General features: G+C 35.1%; 2 protein-coding genes across 2 annotated transcripts; both read left to right on the forward strand.

The window, feature by feature from the left end:
• Nucleotides 1-1995: 1995 nt before the first annotated feature.
• On the forward strand, nucleotides 1996-5294 carry LOC139730082 (uncharacterized). Its single transcript, XM_071640990.1, has 4 exons — nucleotides 1996-2070; nucleotides 2963-3298; nucleotides 4080-4271; nucleotides 4915-5294. The coding sequence occupies exons 2-4, from the start codon at nucleotides 3055-3057 to the stop codon at nucleotides 5292-5294; spliced, it is 816 nt and encodes a 271-aa protein (XP_071497091.1). The 5' UTR covers nucleotides 1996-2070; nucleotides 2963-3054.
• Nucleotides 5295-8046: 2752 nt separating this feature from the next.
• On the forward strand, nucleotides 8047-14834 carry LOC139730074 (uncharacterized). The gene is made up of 4 exons (XM_071640983.1): nucleotides 8047-8173; nucleotides 8565-8864; nucleotides 10924-11054; nucleotides 13698-14834. The coding sequence occupies exons 1-4, from the start codon at nucleotides 8140-8142 to the stop codon at nucleotides 13725-13727; spliced, it is 495 nt and encodes a 164-aa protein (XP_071497084.1). The 5' UTR covers nucleotides 8047-8139; the 3' UTR covers nucleotides 13728-14834.
• The last annotated feature ends 6301 nt before the right edge of the window (nucleotides 14835-21135 follow it).

Here is a 21135-nt window from a genome sequence, read left to right on the forward strand (position 1 = left end):
CTCTATCTTTCAAGATCCTGCAAAAGTGCTATGCATGACACTCGCAGGGCATATTCATTAAACGACGTAAGTAAAAATATATGGATAGTAAGTCTCTTGGAAATGACAAATGCTGGATATTTTTGCGTTTCTGATCTCTCCACAGTGTAACTGCTTTTGGCAGAAATCCGCTGGCTTCATAACGGACACCCTATCTATATAGAATGAGCGATGACATTTGGGAAATTAAAAAATCTATCGTCTAGATCTTCTACTGACGATAGCACAGCAACCTGGTAAGTGAATATTCCTCTATTACTCTTTTTCACTCAGCCTGCTTGTAATAAAGTTATTTTCAATGCCACAGAAACGCTTGTACATTTCGCGCTATTCAGTTTGCATGATCAATACGTTGTGAAATCATACACAAGAAGAACCCAGTATCTAAAGGCAATGAACGTATAAAAGTGACAAAATTGATCCTTTCTCTCTGAGATCTTTACACTTTTCTCCTATTTTTCTACTGTTCTCTTCCTGCTACCTTGTCCTACTTCATTTGGGCCTAATATTTGGAGTTTTAGAGACTTTTTTTGGTAATTAAAATGACTTTTTTATTAAGACGTTTTCACCTAGCTCTGGAAGTAAAAAATATCGCGCTTGCCTTGAATTCTGTAACTACATCTCTTTTGTCAACTCTTTACCTTTAAGAAGTAGTTTCTTTAACAAGAACATTCGACGATTGTCTGTGTTGTGGTCAGTTTTGCTCAAATTGACAAGGAATAACCCCGAGACGGAAATGAGTGAAAACCAGAAATTGTCTAGCCAAGTAACTTTTCTGTCCAAACCAATGAAATTATTATTACGTTACACTAGAGGGTATTTGAATGGAGAGTACATATGTTTATCTGTCCAAATATATCTTTGATTGACTCTTTATCGGCGATTACCGCTGCATTACGCCTTGTTTTTAGTGAGCTAATGAATCTAGGTAGAGACAGCGACGAGTGACTGAATCGTTTCCATCAACAGTGGGTTATCTAGGACTGTGTTATAGGGATAATGTTGACATTATTGGATCCCGGAATTTAGCTTCCTGAAATACTTCGATGTAATAAGACCGAAGTAAATTCTTTTAATGAAAGATTTTGTAGAAAGATTTTGCTCGCATGTTGATGTAGTGCAGAAAATACCACTCCAAAAAGTGTTTCTATTTCTTCCCATTGTCTGGCGTTATATCTAAACATATCTTATTCCAGATTTACCTAAAATTTGTTGCAAAGAAAAAAAAATATGAATACGATGTGTTGGCTACCTTAATTTCACTACAGAGGAACATGATATGAGCAATGCCATTATGTCTGATCAAGCTGCTGCTCAGAGGGAATGGGAAATCTTCACCAATATTGATTTCAATCAATATGTCTTTGACAGGTAAGAAACACACTATTTTGAAACGCGTATCCCTTTCGCGCATGCAAATTTGAAATATGCGTTAATTAAGATAATGCGGTATCTGAATACTTTAAATGAAATATATCTTACATTCTTAAATACACTTCTAAAGCCACATAATTTGTAAATTACCGATTTTTCATGATGTAATTTCATGATTTGTTAACGCATCAATGCTTATAACATTACTTAAGGTAACTTAAGCCTTTGCTCAGATAACTGAGATTCGATCAAATAAAATCCTCAGCGATGCTAAAAATAATATGAAAGACGTTGGCACGTACGGTAATCGAACTGTTTACTACATTTCTCCGGGACGGAAATCACACAATAATAAACCGTTTTTTATTAAGAAAATATCAATTGGAGATATTCATTTATGTTCTTTTCTGTAAATTCATAACCAAATCCAAAATGCCTCACTACAACACGTACTGGTTTCACATCGATTGATTCTTTTAGTTTAAATCGTTAGGATAGGGATCGATTTGGGCATCGACAGGAGAGATCAAACGCTAAATAACCTGTTGATATGAAAAGAGGCAGAATTTACCAATCCCATAGCGGTCTGCCTATAAACGCCGCATCTCTACCAGTTTCGAGGCAGCGATTGTTCGAGGCCGTGTGATGGCAAGATTGGTGAGTATTAAATGCCAGTAATTTGGAGTCGCCCCAATCATTGCAGGCCACGTCGATCGTATTTTATGCATAGTTAAGTATATCCAGTTTAATCTTGAATCAAAGAAGGAGGGGAGGGTGAGGAGAATTATAGGGAGACAAGAAGAGAGAGAGAGAGAGAGAAAGAGAGAGAGAGAGAGAGAGAGAGGGAGAGGGAGAGAGAGACCAAAAAAGTTCATTGATCAGATCAATCATATGAAATACACGACTGCGCCGAATTCTTGTGGACATAAAAATATTCGGAGACAAAAGATTTAAAGTTCATAACTCTGTCGTTTTCTCTCTATGCTGATGAAGAGGAAAAAAAAACTATAATTTTCTCAAATCTTCAGAATTTGAACATTTTTGAAAAATGTTGGATCACCTTATCTATAAAGTGATGAGCAAAAAAAAAAAATGGTGGAAAAGAAAAAACGAGTGACAGGTCCTGATTCCCTTTTTAGGGATCAATGTTATATATTTATATTCTCCAATGTATCTATATTACTCGAACGTCACCAATATTGATATACTTCAATTAATTTTCCTCCTTTAAGTTATCTCTTTCTCGCCTTTCTGACATTCCGTTGTTTTATCAATAAGAAACATCTCCGACAATAACTCTTTATTTCAACATCCGATCTTTTTTCACTACTAATATTTTCCCTTCAACAAGAAATTCAGGTAAAGGTAAATTGCCCTCTTCCTCAAAACAAACAAACAAACAATAAAACCAGCGAAAATAAAAGAAAATAGGCCTACTTACTGTTCTAAAATTCTTTTGGTTCATTTGCGAAATATATCACGATGTCCCGTGTCACTCTGCGCATTTTCTGTGTGTTTTGTTATGTTTTATTTCATTCTTTTTTATCAGTGCGACTTGTCGGAGGTGCGAGCGATAATGAAGGCCGAGTTGAGATATTCTGTGACGGGCGGTGGGGCACAGTGTGTGATAACAAGTGGGACATGAGTGAAGCAAATGTTGTGTGCAAACAGCTGGGTTACTCATCGGCTACATCGGTGCATCCTGATGCCCACTTCGGGCAGGGTTCTGGTCCCATCTGGATTGATGATTGGACTTATTGCCCGACTGGAAACGAGAAATCCCTTCTGGAGTGCTACCACTGGCCGTGGGGTTGCTTCCCGTCTCGCTGGGTGTCTTCATCGTGCGGCCATGAAAACGATGTCGGGGTGCGATGCGAAGGGGAACGTAAGTTCAGTCTGATTTAGAAAAAAGAAATGACGTTCTTTGTTTTCCCTTCGATTTGAATTCACAAAGGTTTACTCCCTGGAACACTGTGTATTATCACCATTTCTTTTTGCATTATTGTAGGCTTACATAATATTAAAAGGAAACCTTTGGTAAAGCAGAAAACTTTACTGCGTCAATGCTTAAGAGTATGTGTACTTTGCAGACTTTGCTTCCATCATCCGCACATTCTGTTCGAAAAACTGTGTTAATACTAAATTTTTGTCCAGCGGTAAGATTTGTACCCGCCTTTGTTTGATTAGGGAGTGCAGCGTAATAGACAGGTCTTCAAGGAGTGGCAATGACAACACTAATGTATACCCCTGAAAAAAAAAACAACAACAATAAGATTACTATTGCTGTCATCACGACTTAATTAGCATAAGTTGTATTTGTTCACTTTTACAAATAAGAAACGTAATAGATCAACAATAATTAACAATGTTGTGATCAAATAAGTAATAACTATGATTACTCATGACCTTTTAATCTTACACGTACATGAACAGAACAACATAAACGTGTAGACATGTCAATATTTCGAGGTACTACGGGAGGAGAGCGTAGTCAATACACACACACACACACACACACACACACACACACACACACAGGAGCTCGTTCAATTGTATCCAAAGAAAATATATTGCTTTCTAATATCTTGTCTATTTCAATTCAATCCTGCTTACTGGGATTTCCACTGGGTTCATACCATGAATACATTGGGATGCATTGCAATTAGGAAACCAGAGTGCCGTGGATGCGTACTACGCGAACAAGACCTCCACCAACGGGTTCACGTACGACGTTGACCGGTTTACTTACTACGACATGACGAGTGAAATGACCTTTACCCCCACTTCCGTCAATGATGGTGATATTCTCCAGTGCCATGTGTACGGGCTTCTGCGATCAGCAACACTTCAAGTTGATGGTGAGTGTTTCATTATTTTCATTGGAGAATCCTCTCAATATTTGTCTTGTATTTAGATTTGCCTAAAATGTTGCTCAGACTGATTTTCGGGTATACTGTGATTGACTGTCATGTGTTTCGGGGCTTAAAATGTACCTAATTCAGATATGCGTAGCTTCATGTAGGCCCTATGTCTAGAAATCATCATTGGCAAAAACGGAGGAAAGCAAACAGACAAACAAAAATGTGTCTTCGAAATCTCTTTACAATCAGCTACCATCGTGTTTCATGGAATAGTGAACGGAAAACCCTCCAAAAAATTCGGGTACCCGAAAAAAGGTACCCATATAATCATGTTTTCACAACAACGAAAGACACCAAAGAAATCTATTTCGATTTACAAGAAACAGTTATGGTGGCCCGTGGGACACAAGGCTATTTTGCTTTTATTCTGTAATTACCTCGCACGGGAAACTTTAAAGATTAAGATAGTTATATCGTCTCAGTGTTATTGAATAAAGTTTAAATTCTTGGACAACTGTGAATTCATATGCTTATCAAGAAGAAGTGATGTTAAGTTACCGTATCCCATGCACAATGGTTCATGCGTTGCAATTTGCCGCTTATTTTCTGTTCTCCCTTTGCCCTAACTTCTCAATGAAAGGTGGTAATCACACTCCTGATATTGCAGTATCCAACCCTACACTCACTCAGGCTCCACTTCCAAACATCCTATCCGTCGATGCTGTGGAGCTGAGAGGAAAAGATAACGTAGTGAATCTCGTCATCTCGTGTCACGTGAACTTCACCGATCAGCCGTTCCCGTACCTCCACACCTACACCATCGGTACTGGGAATACCACTCTCTCCTCATCAAGCCGCACTTCAGCCATCCTCTCGCCACGCCCTAACGACTGCATCAACCTCACATGCTCCGCGACGAACGGTGTTGGTTCCACCATATCGACGCTCTGGCACTGCCCGAAAGGTATACCAAACAAGCCTCTTCACCAATGTTTTTCGCTATCACCGTATGAGTATTAACCGAAAACTCTTTTAACTATTAAAAAGAGAGAGAGAGAGAGAGAGAGAGAGAGAGAGAGAGCAAATCACCAGTTTTGCTGGATGAGCTAACACCATCAGGTCACGGTGGGGCATCGGTCATATTCAGTGATAGTTTTAGTCATATTTGTGTTTGGATTCAGTGCACTTTTGTGTAATAATGTATCATTTGATAATGGTTGTAACTATTTTACATTGATATAGCTGATTCCTGGTGCATGCACTGGTCTTGGAGGAAGGTCTCGAGCCTCCGTGATTAAGTTTGCCTTTTCCTCCCCTGGCAACAAGCAGCATGCACATGGAATCACCACAGTTGTTATATCATGTAATACGATTTTCTGTTTGTATTTTATGTTCGCTTGTATTGTATGTTGAATTGCCGAATAAATAATAATAATGATAATAATAATAATAATAATAATAATAATAATAATAATAATAATAATAATAATAAGAAGAAGAAGAAGAAGAAGAAGAAAAGAATCCGTTAGACACACCGGCCCAGACGTATGAAAATCTTTGCCATCCTAGTCTCGCGCATTTGTCCAAGTTGATTTTTTTGAAAAAAATTCGTTAAACGTAATGTTCTTTCGCCAAAACTTTAGTGACCTAATCTACCTATTCACCAAACGTATTTTTTTTTTTGTGTGTGATATGAAGCATTTTGGTTCTTTGGTAACTCTGCCTTGGCACACAGAGTTGTCGCAAAATATTTGTCACCCCTTTTCCTGCACAAGGATGGTTCTGCAGCTTCACCCAGCCTTTACCAGGCAACTGGGTGAAAGCACCTTTTGTGTTAACAAGTGCAGCGAACGAGGAATCTTTTTACTACTTCGTCTCTTACTTTTTCTCATTATCTTCCAATTTCGCCATCCCTTTCTTTTTCTAGCATCACCTGTGTACATGTCTATTTTGGATTTGTTTTGTAAAACAGTTTCCTGTTTTGTTATAGCCAAGCGTATAGATAGTTTATCAAAACTATTTTTTTTTCTCTGTACATCTAATGAGGCCCCAAATATCAAACTTCGCTTTACCCTCCTGCGCGGTAATATAATCTTCTTTGTGGGCCTATATTTCTGTATATTGTGACAATTACTTTTTTTAAAATGTATTCTTTCATGAGTAAAGCTAGTCACGGTTCATTATGAATTTATTTGTATTCTTTTTTTCTAAAGTAATTTGCTAATTTATTCCACGCAGAAAACAATAGGTTTTAAAAAATGCTCTGGCCTAGAACAAGGCAGTTATATGGAGGGATTCCTTTATGTGAGTTCATCCCTGGATAAATTGTTTTTCCGTCATACTTTAATCTAATTGAAGAAGGTAATCGTATGGCTGAAAACACCAAATTGTCAAAATTATGAAAGAGAGATTTATATTGTTAAGGGGAAATCCAGTGCAATATAAGTTAGTCTGATAAGAAAGAGTAAAAGAGTAAAATATTGCGAGTTCAATGGTATAATTTTGATCGAAATGAGATGAATAATAAAGAAGTTATGACATCTTGAAGTTTCCCTATTTTTGGGGGAAACAGTCAATATGAATAGGCAAACGGCAAAATGAGCATGTCATTCACTCACAATTTACCATATAATTTGTACATAAAGCTGTTAGAATTTCCATTTTGTTTTTTCATTCAAACGCAATTATGCCAGGGTTCGAATCTTCGTATATCTAACTGATCACTCTTCTGAAGTTATTCAACCACAAATAATATCATGTTTCAGACTTCAAAGACAGAAACATTGAATTTTCGTCTTTTTTTTTTGGGTACACGATTAATAGAAAATTGTGAGGGTATGTCATGATTAGCTCACTCATTTGCATATTCATTTCCACTGTACAAGAACTGTTTTGCAGAAATTAGCAAAACTTCAAAATGTCATAACTTCCTTATTTTTCATCCGATTCCAGTCATTTTTTTTTTACCGTTGAACTCGTAAGATTTTACTAATTTTATCAGACAAACTTTCTATGATTTAAAATACTCTATAAACGCGACTTCATACTCTGTTTTTACAAAAAGTCCCTACCCTGGGAGGGGGTATCCCCTTCCCACACCCTCTCCCACTTGGTCGCTTCGCTCCCTCGCCGAGGATCTCACACCGTCACATAAATGTATACTCCCGTACACTGCCGTATGTTATAATCTCAGTCCTTCCCAGTGATCTTTTTACTATGTTTAATTCCCTAGAAATTTGATTTAAAATGCTCTATAAACGCGACTTTTAAACTCCGTTTTTACAAAAAGTCCCTACCGTGGAAGGGGGTATCCCTCCCACACCCTCCTCCGCTCCGACGCTTCGCTCCCTCGCCGAGGATCTGACACCGTCACATAAATATGCCCCCGTCGAAATTTTGCCCCCCCCCCCCCTCAAAAAAAACCAAAAAACAAACAAACAAACACCAAACCAAACCAAACCAAACAACAACAACAACAACAATAATAACAACAACAACAACAACAACAACAACCCACACAAAAAAGCAGAAGTGTTCCGGCGTGCTTGAATAAGAGTTCCTCCATTTTCTAAATACGCTTATGTATTTTCTCCTCCTTTTTTGCTCTGACCTCACAGATCCACCTCTAAATGACATATTATCAGTGATAGTAGAATCAGTCGAGGACGAAAACGGAGAGCACAGTCTTATTGTTACATGTCAAATTGATCCAGACGACCAACCCTTCCCGCCGATACATACTTACAAGATCGCCGTCGAAGATAACCTAGTATCGATATCAGCTTCTCCAACTGCGACCCTTGACCTGCAACCTACGACGTGCATCGATGTTGTCTGCACTGCTCTGAATGATTTCGGGGAAACGATGAAGAGCAAGAGCTACTGCCCAAGACCATCAGGTCAGATGGAGCACCTTCTAGTATCCCCCCCCCCCCCCCCCCCCACACACACACAGACTTTTAGGACTCATTTGGTTCAAGGCTAATTTGACTGTTATTATGTGGTGAAAACAGTCCGGATAAACAATTTGTTGCACGCAAAAGAAGAAAGGAACGTACGCGAAACAAGCAACACAAAAAAAAAAATGCAAACGAACTTAAAGCTTGGCCTTGTCTATTCTATACATATTACTTTTTATCCCACTGAAAATGTCTGATTGCTTATATGGACTCGTTAATGTACATACGTGTCAGTGTCATGTCATTCACTAAGATGTGCAAGTTTGTACAAAACGTATATCTAAGTGTGTTCTCATAAAATCATATTTAAACATATCCAAACCTATTACAGATGTTGATCCTGAAATACCACGGAGTCATATTCTCGAAATTCGAACCAGGGAGATCAAGGGAGTGGGGGACACTGTGACCCTGGTCATCACCTGTCACGTCGACCTCTCCGATCAGCCCTTCCCTCATCTCCACACCTACAGCATCGGGGTCGACAACCGTACGCTGTCGACTTCGAGCTGCGCATCAGCAATCCTGTCACCGCTCGCCAATGGGTGCGTCAACGTCACGTGCTCGGCGACCAACGGGTACGGGAAGACGATGACGTGGATGGAACACTGTTACGAAGAAACTAATGGGGGTAATCATTAAAAAAACAAATCATTGTTCTCTTTCTTTTTCCGATTTGTAAACAAATTCTTGGTTTGATATGGGGTGGATTAAAGAGCGTTCAACACACAGACACTCACAGACAGACACACACACACACCTTACCAAGCCATGCTAGCTGTGGGATAAGTGGAACAAGAAACAGGATGTTGACCATCAGAGCAACAGCAATGAAGGGATTATGAGATTAAACTGAAATTAAATAAGCTTCATTAACACATTCTGTAACTGATTAATGCCAACTTTCAATGCTGTAGTCTTATTCTTTCTAAAGTTATTTTAGTTGAAAGTGAAGAGTATGGACAGGGTTTTCAAGAAATGAATAGAGGGCTCTATGAGAAACACCTAATTCCGCTATTCCACCAAAAAGTGTTCGAGAAAAAACTGCTGAAAACATAAGTTCCTGTTTGTTTTATGATCCCAAACTTTAACATAATGTATAGATAGAAGAAGATTTGCTCTTTCAGAAAATATGATTGGTTAGGTTGACCAAATTCACCAATTTTCAGTGCTGACACAAAATCACTGCTTGCGACTTTTTGTTCGTTTTGTGATGCACGGTCACATAATAATATATAACATTATGACAATTGTTATAAGAAACCACCAGCCGACTGCAGAAATCGGGCGTTACAAGTTGTTACAAAAAAAAAATCACGTGAAAATGGATTCTCGTTCAATTTAGTGACTTACAAATCATATTACGATGAATATCATGGTGATTATTGGGTCAAAAAATACCAGTATAGAGCCTTCTTGTGCAATTCAATCAAAAGCAGGCAATAGCAATACTGGAGTAAGTGCAGTCAACATAGATGTAACTAGGTATGACTATCAATGTTAGAGTAAATTAGACGATGGCCCTTATCATCTTTTGATGCTATCAGATAGATAGCATTGCAGATCAGAGATTTTATGCAATTGTCAGTGGTGCTTGAAACTAGTAATGATATGTCAATGATGATAATAATTACGATAGCAATATTACATATTAAATGAAAAGTTAATAATAATTATGATGATAATGGTGACATGTAACACAATGGATACGATAACAGTATTACAATAAATAAGACTCGAAAAAGACAATCAGACAATATTATGCTATATAATATGTTATAACATATTTGCTCCACTCCTTGATGGATGAAAAAACTGAATTAAATTAGATTGAATTGAAATGAAATGAGCACATGAAGAAACAAGTGCTTATTTTGCGCTTTATGAAAATATGACGATAATAATAATAATGATAATAACAATAATACGTATTATTATTATTATTATTATTATTATTGTTGTTATTAATCATCCAATGATCCAACTCTCTACCAACAAGAAATATCTGCGGTGTTGTCTACTCCATCTGTTTATTTCAACCTCTTTCACTTCAGTAGGCCGCTCAACCATAAGATTTACCTTCAATGCAAATATCTATTCTCCATTTGCCTGCTGACAAGATCTTACATGCACCTGTCCTTTCGCCATAAATAAGATTGTATCATGTTTATCTGTGTACTTTGTAGTTTAGAATATCTAAACTGAGGTATTTACGGGATATTACTGAAGGTATTCAAGTATGAAACGTGTGTAAAGTGTACTGTTTTTTCTTCGATATTGTTAATTTGTTTGTTCGTAATGCATGAAATCCTATGCTAATGTGTCCATATCAGAAAGGGAATCCTTTGTACTTGATATTAGATGTATAAGAAGGTCACTCTGATTTAGTTTACCAAATGAAGAATTTGTTTGCAAAAACCGATAAGTCCTTTTTTGAATATTTTGAAGTACGGGTTCTGTCATAAAGTACAAAAAAAAATGCCTTTTAAATGATATATTGGTCACTACACACAAAGGTACATTTTTTAAGTTATGGTAAAAAGAAGCAAAAACTTTCTTATTATTCTCTTTATTTTTCTTGACCTTTAATCGAAAATATCTCCATTTGACAAATATGGACTTATCGGTTTTTGCAAACAAACCCTTCAAAATTAATGTTTGCTAAATATGTGCCTTATTTTCGTTATTAGGGGGCCCAATAGCCAATCCTCATCGTAGCGCCCTCCAGCAGTCGTCGACCACGTACGCTCTTCTCGTCGTCATCGTGATCTTGTGCGTCATCACTGTCGTCATGAGGAGAAAATTTATCTTCGTAAAGCCGGTACGAACTCTTCAATCGAAACTAACTGAATAATGAAAATAAAATTTTCGACGCTCTAGTGCCTGAGATGCTGCAGTGTATTGTATATTCATCATTTCCTCACATTCATTCAATTGAGGTAATTCAACATACAAACAAATGAAGAGTTTTGTCGCAAAACGAGGTAACTCCATTTTTGTTAAGTTGAGATATTTGTGATTAAAGCTGTTTAAAAACAAAGAAAGTAATAAGAAAATACCCAATCTTTTAAATCATAACTTCTAGAATATCCCTTGTTATGTTTCAAATAAGGTATTACTGGAAATGTTTAATTTTGCTCTATCTAATGATGGAGTTACTTTGGAATGTTTAACTCTTTATGTACCACGTTCGCACCTCCGACTCAGTCGACGGCGTGCCAACTCCGTATATTCTGCTCAACAAACAAAGCCGCCAAGACCGATCGATAAACCGCTAATCACTGCTAATCCCGCGGCACAATGAAAGCGTTTCTCGTGCTTTTGTTCCTCTTATATACGGCTTGCATTCTATGTGGTGATTGACTATCAAGCGATGTTCAAAACTAGATTTGCTCGTACATTCTAAGTTTCTGTCACGGTTTAATGTGCAAAAGTCATGCCTTTACAGTAATGTAGCAACTGGTCATTCAAAAGAAAAATTGAAAATAGAGACGTCATACAATTTATATCGAAACAAAGCTTGGCATTCCTCTTTAACTTTGCCTACTATTATGCCCATCTTAACAGAAATTTGTAGAAGTTATACAAATTGGTAAAACATAATTCTTTCTCAAAGCATGACTACCTTCGTGTCTCAGAATAACGTGGCACACAGGGGGTTTTCACCATGGCACATAAAGAGTTAAAAATGGCGCTTAGCTCATTTTGGAATAAAACTCTTCAAATCATATATCATTATTATAATGGTACATGGCTTCATCGTTCATATGTTCCATTTCACAATTCAATGAGTTTCTATTACCTTGTACTTTTTTTAGTTATTGTTGACAAATTTCTACCCTTTTTAGGGAAATTTCCAGTTAATGACGACTTCTCCTTTAAAATCTGAAAATAAACACTTATGATTGAATCGCTTTTGACTTTTTTTGCATTAAATACTCCTTCTAAATATTTTAAATAATGCGAAAATTGGGATTAAATTGAGAAAAATAATATCTTCATTCAAAATATCTAAATCAAGCGATAGCATTTTCTCTATACTTATAATATTTTCATTGAATTGATTAGTACTGAAATGTTTGTCACAATAAATTCATATGTGGGCAATGCAACAAAACACGTAGTGTTTCAACATCTTTACAATCGGTGCAATCTGATTCGATCTTCCATCGGACTATTCTTTTTTTAAGGTAAAATAGGACTCTTATCATTTTCTGCTGAGGGATTTAGCATTTCTTGCCAAAATATGACACGGTTGGAAGAGAGATTTGTTTTAACTCAAGCCCAAAAAACAAAACAAAACAAAACTGTTTCTTTTAGGATATTGCGATTTCAGTGAAATTACCTGTATAAAGTAATATACGAACAGTTCCTTACATATTGGGAAACTAATGCTATTAATATTTGACTTGACCTCACGCGTGAAGCCATAACTTTTACAACTAATACAAATAACAGGGCAAGGGCAACCTTGCCTAAACCCCTTATCTGCCTTAAAATTCCAACCGTTAATATAATTTTACCTTCCCTTCGGCATTTGGGTACAATACTTCTACCGATTGAATAACTTATTCTGTGTAAGCAACAGTTGCAGCGTTTGAAATAAAGAGCTATGATTTATACTATCACAGAATACAAACATTTATAACTGTTTTGCGGTGGGAAAGACACCTTAATATACAGTGGGCTGGAGTGAGTTCATAGTGTCACAGAAAATATCATCTATAGGACTGATATTCACTAGCAAGGAATCGCACTACTCTGAAATATTGTGTTGCTTAATACATTCGTGTATTAAACAGAAAAAAAAAAACGGCTTTTACTTGAAACTTAAGCAACATTTTGGTGCAAAAATGAAGGTAGATGATACATTTCGTTTGACATACAAAAAAAAAAATAATCCAAAGCAATTGAAATCGTGCAATAAAAACAATCGATAATAATATCTTTTCCGCTTTACTCATGAATAAAAAGAAAATATGTTGAGTTTGAAAATAAAGGCAAACAAATAAAAACATTCTAACGACAATATGCATATTTCTATGACGTATTTTTCTATTGTTATTTGTTTGCTTGTGTATGACATGAGACTGTTGAAAAAGTAAAAGTCGCTCAACCCCCATTTTTGAACACATTTATCTATTTTGCCGAGCCCCGCTCTGTTGTGTGACACTGAAGAGAGCGACATCAGCGAAGTCAATACTGCGATCAGTGTTGTCTACTATGAAGCAGATAGGAGTTTGTATATATAACACAGTGTGTGGGCATGTGCATGGTGTGTGTTTGTTTGTGTGTGTGTGTGTGTGTGTGTATGCATGTTTTAAGCTTAATAAGTAATTTGCAGGACGCCCTCTATCCCAACTGTTCCAGTGTTGCTTCCCAAGTGTTGCTTCGATAATCTATAACCTAATTTTATTTCTCACAAATGACATAGGAAATTTTGGAATCATTTTGTTCTCCACAGACAGACGGTGACGGCATTGTAACCGGATAATGTGATTCGGATTTTCACACCTGCACGGGATATCATCGCATGTTACGTCACACGAAGGGATCACTAATTGCGCAGGATGAATCACATAGACATTGTAACTTATGGTAGAGACCTAGTGAGATAAAGTCCACTAATCTATACAAGGGCCTGCATTCAAGGAATAATAATGATGTTTCTTTCAAGTTATCAAGGAAGCTTCAAGGAATCACCAATAACGGAAGATGAATCATACAGAAATTGTAACTTATGTTAGAAACCTGGAATAACATATGTCCAAAAAAAAAGTATACAAGGGCTTGCATTAAAAAAAAAAATGATATTGATGTTCTTCGAAGATTGATTACTCTGTTGTGGCATCGTAGGTACAATATTGGATTTTAAAGAGGAGCAAAAGAATTTTATTTTATTGTTGTTACTATCCATTTGCAGACATAGTAAAGTTCCTCTGTCTACGATGTACTATAATTCTTCTGACTTTTTATATAAAACGAAATTCCTAAAAATACGATATACTGCAATTCCTTTTTTTCTTAAATAAAACAATGTTGTCTATTGTCACTTCACGTGACCATAGTGTTCTAGTTAACTTGTTGAGAATTATCCTTCTGAATGTTGCTGGCTTTTGCTTTAAGAACTTACATCCAGTATGTAAACTTTTTAATTTTTGTCGTCCACTCTACCTGTACATGTTGTTTTATGCAAATTATACAATTTGAACTTTACATGAATTTTCAATCAATTACTTTGTTTTCCTCTTAAAAAAGAGCAGAATAATGATTCGAATTGGATGTTGCTGATATTCCTCGCCGGTCATGTGATTATTGCTAGTTGACAGTCTGAAATGTTATTCCTGCATTAATTTCACGTTTTAAAGAATAGAAAGGACTAACTTCGTTGTCATAAAATAACACTCTGCACATTCATGTTCGATTGGTCTATTAAGCTGTTAAGGAACGTGGAGTGGGAATTCAAACTGGACCTGCAAATGAAGGAATTGAGATAACAAAACGGAATATCGACAGGAAGAAATAGTTTTATGGAAGGTAGAATGTTGTAAGACAAAAAAATCCGATATTGATTGAAATTACTTCATTAAAATCGTCTTCACAGGAGGAACTATACGAAATATGAAAGTAAACATATCATGAATTATTCATTCTTATTGTCTGCTGCTATATTACTGCAAAATATTCAGTCATTTCAAATTTTATTTCCATGACAATTCAAAAGCAATATCAATTCTATTTCATTCATTTCAACATTACAAACAACAATCAATACAGTTTGAAGTCGAAATGTAATCATACGCACTGTGAGGGACAATAAAAACCTATCAAGCTTAATGGGAAAAGGCCCCCGAAGTAATACAAATCTTTCACAATTTACCGAAGAAATAGAATGCAAATTATGCACAAAACAATAAAGGGGTAGGGAAAAAAAGTGCGCAGTTATGTCAGAATAGAAGACAGTACATAAGTTGCTATCTACTGGACATGCATCAGAAGTTATTTCTAAACTGCTGCAATGACTGGGAGTTTTTCAATATCATTCGGAAAAAGTATTCCATAAGATGAGACCTTGGTAGAGGTGTTGTAGAGGTGTTGTAGAGGAGAAGAAGAGAAAATATGTAGTTTTTTTGCGGTAAGAGTGAATAATACAACTGATAAGTTGAAAACATTTGTGTAAAGAGGCTAGTTTCAAATAATCAAATTTATCAAAATGATATCTATTTTTTTTTCCTCGGTTCAACTCATTTGTGACGTAGTGTTTCAATTGCTTATAAACATCTCAACGATATAGAGTTGATTTTTAAAATTTTTATACATATTTTTTGACATAAACACCATTCTTCTATTTTGCAATCATATCGTATTCTTTGAAAACACAACATTATACATTTGTCTTTTGCAAAAAGTTAGTATACGATCCATTTACATCATTTGTGATTTGAGCAAATTATGTGAATGGATCTTATAGTAGTTAATATATTATGTATTATTTTTGTTTCATTATACATATATATTGACACGTTATACTTCTCACTATAAAGAAAAAGTAAAGAATACAATGTTTACATATATATACATTGGATATCACAATGTGTGTAACTGTGTGTGTCTCCCTACAGCTTGATTTATATGTATGTATGAATTATGTGTATATGATATGTATATACATACATACATATATATATATATATATATATATATATATATATATATATATATATATATATATATATATAGGTGTCTGTTTATGAGTGTGTATTCATGTTTTGACCTGGCGACTTTTTTTTCTTACTTCACCGTAGTTGTTACTAGAAGTGAAAAATACCACATAAATACTCGTTTCAGGATCATCAATACTGATTTCTATCTTGATGACATTTTTCGAAAATGATGACATTCATTTTGTACTAATCTGAGAACTGAAAAATGCACACACAAACACACACAGACAAAAAAAAATGTATTGAGATCTGATACAGTTTTCATGGAACCACATTTCTTCGCTATGACAAAGAAAAGGAAAGCATTCAGAGCTACCCTTGTGAGGAATGAAATATGTCTTTTGAGCACGCGAAATATCCAGGTAAGCTAATAAGCTCTTCTTTCAGAATCTGACCTGAATTCAACAATAGTCAAAGAAGAAATCGCTAAAGACGATGATTATTATGCTTTATCATGATATATATCAAAACTCTTCAAATTTGAACGTTCCTTACCCTCCATCCATTGAAAAAATAAGTACAGGTGTGTGTGAATTCCACCTTTATGACATTTGAGGACCTACAAGTTGCTGCAGACACAAAATTAATGCTTTCAAAGTTCCAAAGTACACGGAAGGGTATACCTCTGGTAAATATGCTACACGCTCGGAACCACTAACAGAGTGATGTACTTATACCTACTTTTATAGGGGAAGTATTATCTGGGCGCCTTCATTCAGTGTGGAGGTAATACTTGGCTTCTTCTTTCATCTTTCCTTTTCGCTATCTATCGAAATTTTCATTGACCGCTGACAGGTAGACGGAACCATTGTGCAAATGAACTACATAATTATGTTTTGGATCAGAATCTCGACGTCACAAGGGAAATTGATTTGATGTTCCTTCTCAACAAAGGCCGTTACTTTTATAAGGAAAGACAGTATGGAAATGCAAAGCACTGTTGAAAAAAAAAGAAAAGGAAAAGAGCACCGGTAGTCCAGGGAAGTGTGCTGAATCACCAGAATATATGAAGAGTTTGTTTGCAAAAACCGATATGTCCATATTTGCCAAATGGAGATATTTGCGATTAAAGGTCAAGAAAAACAAAGAGAATAATAAGAAAATTGTTGCTTCTTTTGAACATAACTTCAAAAATGTACCTTTATATGAAGTGACCAATATATCATTTAAAAGGTATTATTTTGTGCTTTATGAAAGACACCGTAACTCAAAATCTTCAAAAATGGACTTATCGGTTTTTGCGAACAAACTCTTCATATTCTGCTGTTGCCTGACCTAAACATGAAATGCCTTATTTCACCTTCTTTCCTGTAGTTTTTTTAATGTTTTTATTGGAGAAAAAACATAACATACACACATGAAAAAAAAAATACATGCATTATCATTTTAGTCATATAAAACAAGGCATTATACATTAAACATGAACTTATTTATGTAAATTTCATGTAGTTTTTGCATGCAAGAGGATAGTTATATGTTCATTATACGAAAGTATTTCAAGAATAAAACGTGAACTGTCCCATGTACATTTTGACATAAGTCACCTCTGTAATCGACGGCACATTGTGATGTGTCTGATATTGTTGCATGAATGTCTGATTTTGTACTCCAATTATTTATCAATAACTTTTTCAAAAACATTTATTTTAATTTTCATTAGAGAAATGGACTTCATTGCGCTTTAATTCTTAAAATCACCTATGTACATGACGATACACAGTGGTGTCTTATTCATATTTACCAAAACAATGCTTTTCCACTTTTAAACCTTTGCTTGAGAAATAGTTGTCACTGTCCCTGAGCAGTAGTTTTCCCCATGAGTGAAACCAATTATTTCATTTATGATATTTGAAACTCATTCGTAACTTAATCATTTGGATTAGATGTTGATATCTCTTGGCATGTGTTCATTTTTTCTAAACAAATTTAGTCTCAAAACTACGATGCATGACACTGATATTTCGTTTTATTAAAGTGATTTTGCAGATCTATGCAGCAATGATGAAAAAACAAAACAAACAGAAAAATACACACGCACACGATAAACTATTGTTGTGAAAGTTGGACAATGGATGGCCAACTATCAATGGTCAAAAATACGTCTAGTGTAGGCTTGAAAGTAAGATGTATACAATATAACAATATCGTATTGTCACTAAAATAAAACATTGATATCGAAAACGTTATACTGATTATGGATCGACACAGTTTATCAAGTTTTAGATTTCTTTTCGGGCTCACGTTCAGTTTAACATTATTACCTTTCTGTGCAAGGGAAACATCTTTATACTCGTGTATGAGAGAGACAGAGAGAAAGAGAGAGAGAAAGGGAGAGAAAGAAAGAGAGAGAGAGAAACAAAAAGTGATCAAATGTGTTCATATATACACTTCAAGTGACTAATCACCATATTTTTTAACTAGGTATAAAATTCATTAAAGCCGGAAAACTGCAATCAACGTTTCAAGTTTCAACTGACAGTGAAAAACGTGACTTTTGTTGAAGAGTCGATTGTTAACTTCGCACACAAATTCTTCGCAAATTCGATGAATGAGAATTCTGAAAAATATTACTATTCGTTTATTTTCATTTTTGTTAATGTTTCCAGCCTATCACGAAGAATTGCTACTTACTCGGTAATATACGGACAGACAGACAGACACACAGTATTAAACAGACACGTCTATCATTTTTTTTATTAAAGGGATAGTACAGTATTGGTTGAGATGAGAATTGGGCTTTTAAGTTTTTGCAAGATACCAAGAAAACACTTATAACATAGTACAAAGGATACCATTTTAATAGGAATTCAACGTTTATTTGATGAAAATCGGGTTTTGAATAACTGAAACATTCAAAAACAAAGTAAAACAAAGTGATCGTTACAAAGTGTGGGTCCCACACTTTATTAGAATCGATCTTTTCGGATATCTCAGCTATTTCAAAACCAATTCTTATCAAACGTTGAATTCCTCAATGAATTGCATGCTCTTTCATATTTTATATTACATTTCTAATTATCTCACCTTAGAATATTAGAAACCTGAAATTAGGTCTCAACCAGAACTGTACGATCCCTTTAAGCTTTCGACTAGTTGTATGGGGCAACACACACACATACACATTCTCTCTCTCTCTCTCTCTCTCTATCTATATATATATGTATACATATATATATATATATATACGTATATATATATACGTATATATATATATATATATATATATATATATATATATATACGTATATATATATATATATATATATATATATACATATATATGTATATTTATATACATCATCATTTTTATTAGTATTATTATTGTTATTATCATTATTTTTATATTATAGATGATGACAGGCGGGGGAGGGAACATACCGAATGTTCCACCCGAAGGGTTTGAAATGCTATTGAGGGAGGTTATAAGTCTCGAGACGAAGTCGAGGGACTTATAGCCTCCCGAAATGTGCCTCCATCACGTGACCGTGTTTAGCCAATCACTAACCGGTATTTGACTAACCCATTTGATATATTATACATTGTATATATGTATATATATATATATATATATATATATATGTATATATATATATATATATATATATGTGACCATGCATCAAAAAACGAACAAAAAGTCGCACACACTGATTTTGCGTGAGGTCTGAAAATAAGTGAAATTTGTCAACCTAGCCGATCTTGACTTTTTCATATTTTCTGAAAGAGCAAGTCTTCCTTTACATTATGCTACAATTTGGGATCATAAAACGGGCAGGAAAGTGTGTGTTTTAGCAGTTTATCTCGAACATTTTTGGTAGAACAGTGTGATTAGGTTTGTCTTTAGAGTCCCCTTTTCATTTCTGAAAAAATCTTGTACACACTCTTCACTTTCAACTCTAATAAATTTTGAAAGAATAGTTCTACTCTTTTGAAATTTGGCATTAATTATGGAGAGAATGTGTTAATGAGGCATGTTTAATTTCATTTTAATCAAATAATTCCTTCATTGTTGTTACTCGGATGGTTTACTTCCTGTATTTTGTCCCATTCATCGCACAGCCAGCTTGGTTTGGCAAAGATTAAGCGCTTGAATAGACAGTGTACTTCAGAGCCTCTTTTCTCAGTTCCCACTTTTCCTGAGTTTGTGCTTTCTTTCCAATATTTAGATAGGTTGGGAGAGTCCATTTGATTTGAGTTATACATCATTTTAAAGACACAGAGTATGCTCTTTCACATTATTGTCTTAACTAAAAATTCATGTCTGGCGACTTTATGTTTGTTTTGTGGTGCAGGATCACATGTATATATACATATATATATATATATATATATATATATATATAAATATATATATATATATATATATATATATATATATATATATATATATATATATCAGTAATATATAATCAGGGCTGGACACTAACTTCTTTTTTTCGTGACCATGTGCCGCAACACTAAACTCGAGACCTGTATATTACAGATATAGAAGAATTACAGTGTATATAAATATCATGATATGCATTGTGTGTGTGTATGTATGTGTATGCCTTTATAACATGTACTAAGACATGCGAGGAAACATACCCCTCGTTGACTGGGATGTGCTGGACGTACTTTAATGCGTGTTTTCAGAAGGATAAGGTCTCATCTGTCAAATCAATTAAGTTTCAATCAAGGAAGGAAACGCATCCTTCCCTGCGAGTCTACTTACAATGCAATCAAAAGACACACTTAATGTTTGCTAAGTAAACAGGAAGAAAAAAATATCTCTTTTATGATGTTATTATTGGAGTAAGTTGCGCTGTGTAAATCATCAACATCGATATCTAAATTCTCTGCCGACCAAATAATAGCGGCACGATATGGATTCCTGGATTTAAGACTATCTCCATATCAAACTAAATTTTTAATGAATACACTCGTGTAGACATTGTTTTTTAAACATGTTACAGAGATACAAACACTCACAAAGACTTATTGAAAGAAATAATCGATTACACCTTTATGTGCCAGTGAGTCAAATGTGAACAAACTTCACACACAAACCTATGGACAGGAAATAATTTTGACACTTAAAAGAGTTAAAGAATTAAAGGAAGACGCATTAATAAGATCATAAAACGCATCATCGGACTCATGGCTTGCAACGTCATGAGCAAAATAATGTTATGAAAGTTG

Source organism: Diadema antillarum, unplaced genomic scaffold (genome assembly GCF_040938485.1).
Source record: "Diadema antillarum isolate AM-2024a unplaced genomic scaffold, OU_Dant_1.0 seq00000290_RagTag, whole genome shotgun sequence".
Lineage (NCBI taxonomy): Eukaryota > Metazoa > Echinodermata > Echinoidea > Diadematoida > Diadematidae > Diadema > Diadema antillarum.

What these genes read in the sequence shown, in the direction of transcription:
- LOC139730082 (XM_071640990.1), top strand. Translation starts at nt 3,055, where the DNA reads ATGAGTGAAGCAAATGTTGTGTGCAAACAGCTGGGTTACTCATCGGCT. An exon ending in GGTGCGATGCGAAGGGGAAC is followed by an intron (nt 3,299 to 4,079) that starts GTAAGTTCAGTC and finishes CATTGCAATTAG; the next exon opens with GAAACCAGAGTGCCGTGGAT. An exon ending in AGCAACACTTCAAGTTGATG is followed by an intron (nt 4,272 to 4,914) that starts GTGAGTGTTTCA and finishes TCTCAATGAAAG; the next exon opens with GTGGTAATCACACTCCTGAT.
- LOC139730074 (XM_071640983.1), top strand. Translation starts at nt 8,140, where the DNA reads ATGAAGAGCAAGAGCTACTGCCCAAGACCATCAG. An exon ending in CTACTGCCCAAGACCATCAG is followed by an intron (nt 8,174 to 8,564) that starts GTCAGATGGAGC and finishes AACCTATTACAG; the next exon opens with ATGTTGATCCTGAAATACCA. An exon ending in TTACGAAGAAACTAATGGGG is followed by an intron (nt 8,865 to 10,923) that starts GTAATCATTAAA and finishes TTTCGTTATTAG; the next exon opens with GGGGCCCAATAGCCAATCCT.